The sequence below is a fragment of the Micropterus dolomieu genome, linkage group LG22, assembly GCF_021292245.1.
Source record: "Micropterus dolomieu isolate WLL.071019.BEF.003 ecotype Adirondacks linkage group LG22, ASM2129224v1, whole genome shotgun sequence".
Classification (NCBI taxonomy): domain Eukaryota; kingdom Metazoa; phylum Chordata; class Actinopteri; order Centrarchiformes; family Centrarchidae; genus Micropterus; species Micropterus dolomieu.
In genome coordinates, this window is record NC_060171.1 from 34,989,925 (window position 1) to 35,002,975 (window position 13,051).

Below are 13,051 nucleotides of genomic sequence, written 5' to 3' on the forward strand. Positions count from 1 at the left end.
TGTCCTCTGTCCTTCAAATGTAAGTAGACTGCAGAGTCTTGACCTGAGGAGTTGGCCCTTCTGTGTTGAGCCATGCATTTGTGTAGTGGTTGTTTAGTCTCCCCAATATACAGGTTTGTGCATTCCTCACTGCATTGGACCGCATACACTAGATTGCTTTTCTTGTGTTTGGGTGTGCGGTCTTTGGGGTGGACCAGCATCTGTCTTAGTGTGTTCTTGGGTTTAAAAAACACAGGGATGTTATGTTTGTTGAAAATCCTCCTGAGTTTCTCTGATACTCCAGACACGTATGGAATCACAATGTTGTTGTGTTTGACCTTCTTTTCCTCCTCCCCTGTAGTTTTGTTCTTCTTGGATCTTGTGGCTGTTTTCACAAAGGTCCATTTAGGGTCTCCACAGGCTGTAAGTGCCCCCTTCAGGTGGTTCTGTTCCTTCCCTCTGGCTTGGGTGCTTGTTGGTATGTTTTCCGAAGAATAGGTATTGGTCTGTGTGTGTGGGTTTTCTTGCATGTGTATTTAACCGCATTTATGTCACCATAGTTAGTTAATAAATTTCACCGTAATCACAGGAATTGTGTTTGTATTGCCTACCTCCCAGTCCCTGCCACAAGAATTTACCCCTTCAATATGAGACTGACTGATTGATTTAGGATAATTGAGCGATTATTAACTAACTGATCACTAGTGCATAATTGTGTAATTATTAAAATGCTACCTAGAGGTCCGGAGACTCTGGGAGAATTAAATCTCTGGTGGTGCCCTGCGAAACGAGAGCTGTATGAATTAATATTCTTTGAATAACTTGTAACTAGTATCCAGTCCGTTACAATACTATTGCAGATAGAATTCTTTGACTTATATTAGATTGAAATATAGTTTCTCAGGCAACATGTGATGCATTTTTTCCATTCTAATTTCAAACCACTATGGTAATACCGCTAGCTCAACATTGGCTGACAGGGGTGGGGTGGGTTGTAACACAAGTGTTACATGTTTGTTGTAACACAAGTGTTACAACCATCCTCTATACATAAAACTAGGGACTTTCTTTGATTTAAGATTTTACAGAGTGCCCTATGCAGTCTGGGCCCACCAAACCCGCACTCCAGGGTTACCAGCATTGTCAAGCACTGTGACTTGTGGCCTGTACTACGATGGGAGTTCAACCTACTCAGAGTTAACTTGGGGTTATCAGGCAAACATGTTTGTTAGTTGAGTCTGTGTTAACCCCGTGTTAACTTAATTGAAGTTGGTGCGCATTCGCATAAAAGTGGTGTGTTCAGCCGTGCAGGCAGGGTTTTTTCGCAGCAGCGCATACTCAGAATTTAATTTCCAAGATTAATCTACAAGTAGAAAACTTGAATATTCTCTGACATTAAAGTCACACATTTATGAGAGAAACTTCACTTTGCAAGGCTGCAACGTCATACACACGTCTGCCATGTAGTATGCATGCACTGGAAAGTTATATTAAACTTTGCAACTGGATTTAGCAGTGAGGAAATATTCCTGAGTTTAGCGCACAATCACTATCATGCACCTTAGAGACTTTGCCTTGGATTGGGCATATTAAGAAGAAAACAGAGTGATTTACGATTTTTGAGACATTAATTTCAGGGAATTTCCAATTTTTCTTCTTGTAAGTTTCATACTTTAATCTAGGATTTTTTTTTCCTCGGTTATTAACCCTCACCCTGGCTTTTTTGGAAACGTAAAATAGTCACTCTAAATAGGCCTATGTGAAAACACAGGAGAATTCAATTATAAACTACAGATGTAGTCAGTAATACCCAGGCTGGTATTGCCGATACCAATACCAATACTTTTTACATATTTTATTTCTAGTTTAATGTGACCTCCCCCCTCCCGTTTCTGTATTTATAAGAGAAATAAGGAGTAGGCTGTAGCCTTACCAATTCAAAATAATAGCTGCATAATGACAAGATATCAATCTTGTCATATTCTTTAATTGTAATAAAAATATCCTGCTCAGAACTGCTGCTTCATAACATCATCATATTATTTTGATATTATCTCAGATGTTTAGCAAAGTTTGCAGTGCTGCCAAAGTATTTCACGGTCTTTGCACACACATCACACAGAGTAACATTATTACCTTCACAGCTAAAACACAGCCAGAAGTGATTTTACAGTCAGCCAGAGTCAGTATTCAACCGTGGGAAATGTAAAGGGCTGCAGCGGCTCACTTCAAAGAAGCTCCGTCACACAACTGCGGTAACGTGAGCCGCCGAATGCAAAACCGTGGTCAAGCCAGCCGCCATTGGATTTCTGATGCGCCTGAAGCAGTGTTATTATGGTAAGGACGGGCTACGAGCGAGCCGAAGGTACTGAAAGATACATACGCGTTTTTTGTGATGTTCTTAGTGACCTTTGACGAAAACAATTTCTTAATAGGTGACAACACCGATTTCATATCTTCTGCTTCCTAGTGTGCGCTTCTATCACTGATACATATATCATAACATTTTACTGTACCAAATTGGAGAAATTACAGTCTAAAAACCCCTTCCACAGCGAAAACTATATAGACAGTTAACATTTCTGTGAACTCTGACCTTTCAGCAAAACAGTTCCTTCATAGGTGACACCACCAATTTAATTTCTTCTGCTTCACAGTGTCCTCTACTACCACTGGTACACATATCACAACATTTTACTGTACCAAATTGGAGAAATTACAGTCTATAACGACCCCACTGAGGTTAAATAGCTGAGTTTCCCTGCCAGTCAGTCAGAACTGAAGAAGTCCTATGGATGAGGGACGAAACATCTTCCAGTATCTTCAACCAAGTCCAGTTGCCCTTGATTTTAACCTTCGTTGGATAACTATGACCTGGATGACTGAGAATCTTCATAGACATCTTACAGTCTAAAACCCCCTCCAGGAGTAAAAATTCAACAGACAGTTAACATACCTGTGAACTTTGTCCTTTGACCAAAACAGTTCCTTCAGGCCTCCTGCTGTGCGTAAACTAACATTCACACAAATTCATACACTGGCGGCAATTCGGGGCTCAGTATCTTGCCCAAGGATACTTTGACACGCAAGGGGGGGACGAGCTGGGGATTGAACCACCGACCTTCCGATTAACGGCCAACCCGCTCCACCTCCTGAGCCACAGCCCTTATAGCCGCCTTATAGCACCTTCAAAGATAGGTGCTATATAGCACCGGAACTGGTTCCCCTTTGATTACGAGCCAATGAACCACTTTTAGTGCTATTTGGCACCATTTTTGTTTAGTGTGGATGAAGGATGGTTTAAATGTGCAGCTCCCACTGGTCACCACTATAGGATAAAGGAGATGAACACCAACTTTATGGTTGAAACATTTTTATTCCATGAAAATATTAACCATTGGCACTTAATTTACTATAACAAAATCAACTTTTAAAACTATTTGAATTTGTAAAAAAATAATGAAGTCAGTCCAGGAATGTGGACCAAGCCAAACAAATGGTTCTATTACAGCAGAGACCCAGCATCACCTTGATATTTGTTTTATTCTGACTTTGTGTAGCGCTCTTACAAAAAGGTTGAAGACTGTCCCAGGAGGGCTCTCTTTTCTAAACTATTCTGTTTGTACTGGCACGCATATATATATATAATCTATGACAAATACATGTACCCACCTACCATTTCAAATGTAAAAATGTGGTGAATCAAAATTAGGAGATCAAATAGATCAGATTTGTTACGCCGGTTATGAGATCGTTTAAATTCGGATCTAAATGAGGACTTCGCCAATGTCTGCATTTTTCCAGTTAATCACATCCACCTAGGTAAAACTAAGTCGGTCTAACACAACAGTCCTGCAACAAGGGTAGAAAACCCTCTTTGACATAAATGGGGTGGACAAAATATTAGAAATACCATTGGGTATAAAATGCAATACAACTCACCAGCACCACAATCTCCATTGTCTAAAATGATCATCCCGTCTCTTCTCTTAAACATTTTCAGCAAAAACTGAACAAATTAACCTTCATGAAGGGAGGACTTCTGTACTAGACTGCATTAGGTTTTTACATTTTAACCCCCCCCACCCGCCATTGGGAAATAGGCCTGGCAAATGGACCAACTGGGGGCGAGTTTTGTGCAGCTACTTTAATCAGTGTTAGTTCATGCCTGTCTTATCCTTCTGCTTTAAAGCAGCTCCAAGAACATTTATCCTTGGACTTTAACCACATCTGGGGTCTTACGTAAAGGGCCAGACTAAACATGTTCCCCTGAGACGGTCCAGTCTGTACGCATTTACTGCTGTCTCAAACAGTTCCCATAGAAGCATTTGCTTTTACTTCTGACCTTTACTCTCAATACAAGCTCCAAAATTATACTCGCAAAACTTCTTGTTGGTGGTTTTTCAGTGCCTATAGTCATATATCCATGAGCATGCCAGTGAGTTTCACACAGGACATATTTTAAATGTTAAGTACTAGCTGAAGAAAATATCCAGACTGTCATCAGTGTCAAAGTTCAACCCCCCACTCCTAATGTGTGCTGCTGTAACAGAACCAGAGAGCTAAATTACACAACCGTAAAAAAAATAAACATTCTCCAAAATATACAGCATAAAAGCAAGGCCAAGGGGCTCCTTTGTTTCTGCATCAGCCAGACATCTCAGTGAGGTGCTTTGACTTGAAGTCTTTGTAGAAACAAACATTTATACTTTCATATGTCTTCCTCCCCAACATAGGTACAGTGTAATGCCGCACACTGAGCTTCTCAGTGTTGAAAAGGAAATCTATCTCAAATGTTAACTTAAATTAAATTTTGAATAAGTTAGTAGTTTGGTGTGGCTCTAAAGTCTTCAGGTATCATTTTGGGTGCTCTCCAGAAACAATTCATGTCCCACTGTTGGTTCCATTGGTGCTGACTTCTGTATTTTTGTCCTTCCAATGTGAGTGTGTTGTCATCAAAGCCAAGTTCCCTGGTCATGGCCTTTGTAGTTTTATAGCTTTTACTTCGCAGAACTAAACTTAAGCCAAATGATTCTACATTTTAGTGTCAATTTCATTTGTTGCATATTTACATGCACTTCAAACAATTCTATCAGATGTAACAGAAGTGAATTGTAGCTAGTTAAGTAAGGGGCGCACATGAGGAATTCAAGCCATCTTTGGTTTAAAGGGTTAAAGAAATTCTTTGATGGAATTATGAGGAAAATCTGCTGTTTGCTCTCTCTTTACTATTGCATGAATTAAAAAGGATCCAAGTCTGTACTGTAAATCTAACTGCAGCTAACAGAAAACTGGCCTGGGTAACCTGGTTGCAATGACAGATGCCAATATGCAAATACTGCACCAGAATGAAATAAACCTTGAAATATAAATAAAAGAAGAAGGTTCAGCAACTGACAGATTCCTCTCTGTTACATTCGTAGTGAAGACTAGCAACTGGGTGGAGCTGCCCCGGGGCCCCAGACCCTCAATCACTGCATGGCAATTCTGGTGTGGTAATTTGATTACTTCTGTACTTGTTTGGTAATGTGCACCATTAAAGCATGATCTAAACTCAAACTGTGCAGGCCGTAAGGTGGATCCTAAATTTAACTACTTTTAAAGCCTTGTAGAAGGACCCAGTGTGAACCTTTAAACAGGGTCCATGCCAGAGGGGGCTGGGGGCTACGCATGCAAGGCAAAGTGAAATTCACATGGGTGGTATAGCGGTGCACATACAGCAGACACAAAACATGAGACGTCCACCAGCAGGTGGGTCTATAGTCAAGGTAAGTGTGTTTTGGGCTGTAAGTCCCCACAGTATGTTGCAAATTCAAAACCTTACACTCACACGTTCCCTGAATTTAACTGGATTTCACAATATAGGCCACGCCTATTTATGCCTATATCGTGAAATATGAGAAACCTGCTTTTTTGAGCTCCCAGGTGGTGAGTCTGATCTGCACGGAACTTTGCACAAATCCTTTATGAACTCGCATGATGAAAACTTATTAAAAAGCAGTTTTCACAGCAGTAGCTTTTCATAAAGACAATTATACAGTTAAAATTAAACCAAAACCAATGTCTAACTTTGAAAAGTGACTCCAATAGGAAATAAATAGTAGTGGTGTCAGCAGCTAGTTTTAGATCACGGCTAACGCCCGGGCCACACAGCCTTCATGAGCAGTGTGATGCTTCATCCTGAGAGTTGCTGTCAATTGTGAAAATCGTCTGTTGATAGTCATACTGACATCATACCAGCACCTTTCATTCCTTTGTCACAGACATACAAATGTTTCCGTTTCAAATTAAAATCCCTCCAGTGTTTCTGTGGACAGAATCTCTTTCAGCTGTTAGCAAGGCTTTTGTTGTATTTTTTTGTTTTTTTATAAATGGCAACCTCATTGGGCTGGCAGCAGCAGCAGCAGTTCAGAGACACAGGGAGAGGACAGCAGTGTGGCCCGGGCGTCAGTAGTTGCTAATACAGAAATAGCAAACAGTGTCACTACATACAAAGTAAGTATTACATGTAGAGTTAACTCATGTCTGTTTATGCAAGTTGCACATATGATACTACTTTCAAAAAACCGGTCAGCTAACAAAAGCAACTAAAAGCAGCCACTAAAGACTGTAGGAATTTCATGAGCCCATAAAAACTACAGGGGAGTGTTCTGTTGAAATATCATACGGCCATTTAGTGCAGAAAAATAAAACAGCAATTTATATTTCATCATAAAGACTGAATGGCTCCAAAGAACCGCAAACAATTTAGATTACATACAAAGTTCACTGTTATGAAATGGCACACCTGTAAAACAAAGACCTCAAAAGCTCTTCTCATTTTGGGTTTGTTTAGTAACGGACCATCCTGGTGCTCCGTGTTCAAACCTTGATCTATTCACTCCAAAAAAATAAACAAATGATGAAGATGCGCGCATAAACAAACTGAAGACATTCTCTAGGATACATTTGCAGGGCTGTGATCAGGACTAAACAAAATTACAATTCTCTTCACTTGTATGCTGGTGCTTCTCACTAAATTCAATTTAACAACAATCTCAGGCTTTCAGACTTAATTAGACATCAAGATTACTTGGAACAAAAAGTATGAGGAAGAACAAAAGCAGCAGCAAGAGTGCTAAAGAAAGACAGCCCTGAAGATAAACACCACTTTGGAAGTTAGAAAATAGATATTAAGGCCTCAGGGGAAAAAGCCAGAATCTTGCATATAACCATCACCTTCCTGTTTCAACAGTGCACCGACCTGCCTGTTGTCCTGTCTCCCTGCGGTCAATGCATGGAGTCAAACTGTTGTCAGACTCATAGTGACACACACAGGCCCTGAGAAAGGTTAGTGCCATCCTGTTGCTAACCTGTAACCCTGACAACAGGGAAGAACTGAATCCAGCTGCCTTCACATCTTTCAGGAAAACTGCAAAGTTATTTATCAATGATTATTTAAAAAAGGACCAGCGTGTAGGCTTTAGTGGCATCTAGCGATAAAGTCGCAAACAACTGAATACCCCTGGCCTCACCCTACCCTTCCAAGCCTGTAGGAAAACCTAGAGTGGCTGTGAAACTCACGAAAGACACGAAAGGCCCTCTCTAAGCCAGTATTTGGTTTGTCCATTCTGGGCTACTGTAGAAACATGGCAGTGCAAACAGGGCTGACTCTGTGGAAGAGGACTTGCTCCCTCTGTAGATATAAAGCTCATTCTGAAGTACTGAAAATACAATTCTTATTTTCTGGTAATTATACACTAATGAAGACATTCTTATGAATATTATATTTAATTTCTGCCATACTCTGTCAATAGAACCCCCAAAATCTTACACACTGGTCCTTTAAGGGTTTCTCTTAACTTTGGAATAAACTGAGGAAACACTGCCAGAGAATTTTTAAATAAACATCTTATATTGTATGTAGTGTGTGCTCCGTGATGTGAATGCAGCATTGTGCTGTCCCGTGGACATTATACAGAGCAAGTCAGAAGGCTAAATGCTGTATAACACACACCTCCACTGTACACACTGCTCTTTCTGTGATAGTTGAATAAAATCCGCTCTGGTCCTGGTCCCTCAGTAGGAAATGACATCATGTCCCGGGCCTGACTGGTTTACATGTGTCCCAGGATATACCAGGGATCTAGTCTTGTACCATGATAAACTCAGGTCCCGTCAAGAGGAGGTGCAACTGGTGTCAGACTCACACGGCAGCATCAGGGCCGGCCAGATGGGCCTCAGCACTGCTAAAGGGTGGCAAGTACTCTGAGGAAGGAGATGATGAGGACACAAAACGACTGTCCAACACCGAAAACAAGAGCCTCCAAAGAAATCATCCTCTTCCCCGCTGCCTTATATACACCTGCTATGGCTGCACCTTAAAAAAAAGGAAGAAAACAACACATAAGTATTCAACAGCTTTATTGTTTAGTTTCACCTAATGTCTGATAATTAACAAGCCCAATTTCTCCACAAGACAAAAACAAAATACACACACACACACAATAGAAAATCTTTGTAATTCTCCGACAACACCGGAGCTGTAACTCGGGGCAGACTGGGCCTCTTTCGGGCGTGCATTTGGTTTGAAACGCCGTTTCACAGATATTTCCTGAGCTGACTGGTGGCTGTGTGACGCAGGCGCCGATCGCCACAATACGCTTACCTTACTACACGTGTATTTCTGTTGTGCATTGTCCCTGTCCGTCAAAGGGGCGGATGGCCTGAATATTTCACCCACCACCGCCTCCAAGTCACCCGCGGGTGCTACTTTCATTGCCTGTGTGACACTAAAGTTTCTGTAGTGTCGGCTTCTGTCAAGCTTAAGGCCGTTGCATATTCACATTTTGGCCTTTTTTTTTTTTCTTTTTTTTTTTTTAACCACTGCATAAATTAAATAGTCAAAATGTGCTTTTTACTCAGTGTTTCCCACAGGATTTGGAGAGATTATGATGGGTGGGTCCGAGGCCCAAAAGTTAAGGAAAAGTCTGGTAAAGTAAATTACATGCGTCTATTTACTTTTAATGGGCACGTGTAATTTGTTTTATACTTTCTGTGAATATAACCCAATTAATCTTATTTCCATCCTGTATAGACACCTTATTTTGGAAACAGGACGTTTTCACGTGTATCCTTGTGCTAAATTTATGCAACCATCACACACACACACACACCCCAACTTACTGGTGAGGACTCCCCCACAAACTGGTCCCACGATGCCCATGAGGAGGATGGCGATGGGCATGAATCGGGCCATCTTGTGCTGGCGCAGCGTCGCAAGGGAGAGCAGAGCTGCAGGCAGGTGGAACACCAGAGAGGAGACCGCTGCCCACAAAAACACTCCGTACCACATCTCTGGACAAACACACATCATGCAGTCACACGTCACCTCATGTCAATCACTGTTTGGACAATGGAAATTATTAATTATCTGCAGCTCTGTCTTCAATGCACAGCTGGAATGCTGAAAATGCTGAAAACTATAAGTGAAGTGTAATTCTTATTAAGATGGAGTAAGGCACAGGTTAAGATATATGTAACAACACTGCACACCCACAAACCCAGACCATGGTATATCCAATCTCATAGTAAAATGTAAGAGCAATTCAGAGCAACATAAATGCTTTCATTGCAGTAAGTGACAAATCTCCAGGAGAACCGTCAGCTATACTCCAACAACTGGACTGGACTCGACTGCTCATACCTTCACTTATAATAGCGGTACTATAACACTGCTTTATATTTTCCAGCGTTCATGCTGTTGTGTCCACACTGGATCTTATAACTCAACATCTTGTCTGTAACGTTATGTTAGTCCTTGAACACTACTGCTACGTTGTTCTAAACTATATGAAAAAAAAGCCTCGACAGGGTTAGCAATCGAATATTGAATTAATGTATGACTCACTACACGAATACAAGCAATGGACAAGTTCTTCAGTGGTCCTACTGTAACGTTACAAAGCGACGTACAAAATGGCAATCTTAAATATAACCGAATATAAAAGTTGTTTTTAACAACGTTTGAGATGATTAATTTAAGTTACACACTCTACCCAAAAATAATACCACACATTTAGTTCGACAACAACCGCTGCGATGAAGCAGGAAGTTAGCTATTTCACCAACAATCTAACCTACAGTGATAGCGTACATTTCCAATGGAATTACGCATTAGTACATTAAAGAAAAATTCTGAATACGACGTGGTGTGATATTTAGCCACCCCGCAGTTCAGCACTAACATACAGCCTGTGTAGTTAACAAGCTAACGTTAACTGTTAGCAAACATTAGCCCACCTGAGAAGTCGCTGAGAGACGTGTCGTTGCCTCGGAGTGTGCCATTTTTTCTCGGCACTAAATTCAAACCGAGTATTTGCTGGACAAAGCCTATCTCGCTATACCTATCCTGCATGTCTCACACTGACACTATAACGTTACACTGCATGGATAAAAGATGTCCAGCAGACGTGTAAAAACACGAGTCGGTCAGGGATTTGCCAAGACCCGTTGTTGACGCAAGACTAGCTAACATCAAGCTAGCTGTCAACAGAACTTGTTTTGACGTCACATTGTAGGTTTAAGCCTCCAGCTGGGTCTGTCAGGCAGCACTCTAACAAGACCTCACTGGAGTTTTAAAAAAAAACATCAAGCTGTGGTCATAACACTACAGATTAAACAAATTAGGTATTGGACAGTAAATATCAACGCTAAGTGTCAAGCTAAAATCTCCCCTCAATGAAGACAAAGAGTTGGATTTTTTTGCGGCTAGGAATTCCGCTGCCTGCCAGGCTAAACCCAGGGAGGATGGCGCACACTATAGGACAAACAGCAGCAAAGGTCATTTTTAATCTTAGTACAAATCTCCCTTCTTGGTATTTACTTCCAGATTACAACTAAAAATGTTTGTTTCATTCACTGAAAACCATAATGACGTTTTAGAGAAAGGCTATGGGTGTTAGCATCCAAATTGTATTTTAATTCCCAGACACATGCTGCCAGATTGCCTTGAGTTTTGAGATACACCCAAACCTTTGGAAAAAACATTTCCAGAGTTTATAGGTTCAAGGTACAATTACATGCAAATATAGGTCAATATTAGGGAAATAGGAAAGTAAAATGCACTCTCAGTTGTTACTTACAGTCTTCAAAGTATTATGCATAGTATATATTATATTTAGTATGCAAACTACAACCACAAATAACATTCTTTATATTATGCTGATAATTTTCAAAAGGTATACCACATGTATATTTCAAAATGGGTTTACTTTATAGACGGCCATGTTTTCCTTCATTTCAATAAGATAAAAATGATTTGCTGAGACTTGAAACTTGATCAAGCCATTTCAGTCAATATCATGTCTGCTTTGTTCTTGCCAGAGTTACATCGCTGCTGGGGAAATGCAAAACATTCATAATTAAAATGTCTTTGTTAAGATAATGCTCACAGTTATGAGGTATCGGGCTATCCCAATTTAGACAGAGGGCTCAGAGAAAAACATCAGTATGCCTATACACGCTGTAAACTCACATTAAAGGCTAAATCAACACTGATCTGCTCTCAGTGGGTTTAGACTTGGAAGAACAGTAGTTTAGGTGTAGCCTGAAGCACAAAATACTACCTACAGTGTGGTACGTGGTCAGGTACACATGGTTTTGACAATGGAGAACATTCAAGTACTCTAGTTTAAGTTGTACTTTTAAAACCTAAGCAGCGGCACTTCACATTAGCACCCGCCAAATGTGGAGAGAATGTGCCAGTGGCGTTTAACACAGTCACTCTTACTAGCCACTTTGGCAGGTGGCAGTCATAGGGCTGCCCTCTAGTCAGATTTGAGTCATCACTGGAGAAGACCCCGAGTCAACTCACATTTTGACAGTCAAATCAATGCGCATCAGGTTTTTTTAGCTGCATTATTGTACATAGCAATGCATGAACAATATCAGGTCAGGCAGGAAACTTTACAATACGAGTCTCAAAATGACCACCAACCACAAAAAGCATTGAGGAGACCCCTCATTCTGACCAAATCCCCAACCCTGTCTGCAGAAATGCAACCCCAAACTTGCAAGGAACATCCGCCAGGCTTCATGTTGTCTGCTTACACTCATTCTTGTATGGCTATCCAACCCTTCGGTGAACATCACTCCAGAGCACCTGCTGCCATTTTTCGGCACTCCAGTTCCTGTGTTTCCATACATAGTTGAGTCACCTGGCTTTGTTTCCATGTTGGAGGCTTTTTGGCCTCAAGTCTTCCATGAAGGCCACTTCTGACCAGACTTACTAGTAGATGGATGTACCAGGGTCCCGCTGTTTCCTGCAGCACTGAGCTGATGTCCCTGCTGGACATCTTCAGACTGAAGGGAAGTAAGCATGATGCGTCTTTCATCTGATATACAAAGTTTCTTTGGCTGACCACTAAACTTTTGCACAGTACTGTATATATACACACACCAATCAGCAATAATGTTAATACTACTAACAATTGAAGTGAATATCTTGGATACACGTGACAACGTCCGGTTTTCAAAATAAGTATGGAAATAGGATTAATTGGATTATAATCACAGAAAGTATAAAACATATAACACGTGCCCATTAAAAGCAAATGGACACATGTAATTAACTTTACCAGACTTTACCTTTTGGGCCTCGGACCCACCCACCTTATCTCGTTACCATGGCACCTGTCAGTGGGTGGGATATATTGGGCAGCAAGTGAACATGTCATCCCAGCAACTGCAGCTCTTGTGTGGTGTTCACGGTCTGCAGGGGTCAGTACCTATCAAAAGTAGTTTACGGAAGGAAAAGCTATGAGCCAGCAACAGGGTCAAGGGTCGCCAAGGTTCATTGATGCACGTAGGGAGCAAAGGCTGGCCCGTGTGGTGATCACGTGGCACCAGGATACTCTATGGGAAGAAAACTCCCAGCAGAGGCAGTGTGATGCTTTGGGTAATGTTCTGCTGGGAAACCTTGGGTCCTGCTATTCACGTGGATGTTACTTTGATGAGTACCACCTACATGAGCATTGTTGCAGACCATTTACACACTTTCATGGGAACGGTATTCCCTGATGGCAGTGGCCTC

The 13,051-nt window shown here is 41.2% G+C and overlaps 1 protein-coding gene across 1 annotated transcript; it reads right to left on the bottom strand.

Moving 5' to 3' along the window:
* Positions 1 to 6,488: 6,488 nt before the first annotated feature.
* On the bottom strand, positions 6,489 to 10,524 carry tmem170a (transmembrane protein 170A). The gene is made up of 3 exons (XM_046036383.1): positions 10,261 to 10,524; positions 9,145 to 9,315; positions 6,489 to 8,338 (listed from the first exon to the last, which is right to left on the bottom strand). The coding sequence occupies exons 1-3, from the start codon at positions 10,373 to 10,375 to the stop codon at positions 8,208 to 8,210; spliced, it is 417 nt and encodes a 138-aa protein (XP_045892339.1). The 5' UTR covers positions 10,376 to 10,524; the 3' UTR covers positions 6,489 to 8,207.
* Between the last annotated feature and the right edge of the window lie 2,527 nt (positions 10,525 to 13,051).

What these genes read in the sequence shown, in the direction of transcription:
- tmem170a (XM_046036383.1), bottom strand. Translation starts at nt 10,375, where the DNA reads ATGCAGGATAGGTATAGCGAGATAGGCTTTGTCCAGCAAATACTCGGT. An exon ending in GTCTCTCAGCGACTTCTCAG is followed by an intron (nt 9,316 to 10,260) that starts GTGGGCTAATGT and finishes GTGTTTGTCCAG; the next exon opens with AGATGTGGTACGGAGTGTTT. An exon ending in TTGTGGGGGAGTCCTCACCA is followed by an intron (nt 8,339 to 9,144) that starts GTAAGTTGGGGT and finishes CTTTTTTTTAAG; the next exon opens with GTGCAGCCATAGCAGGTGTA.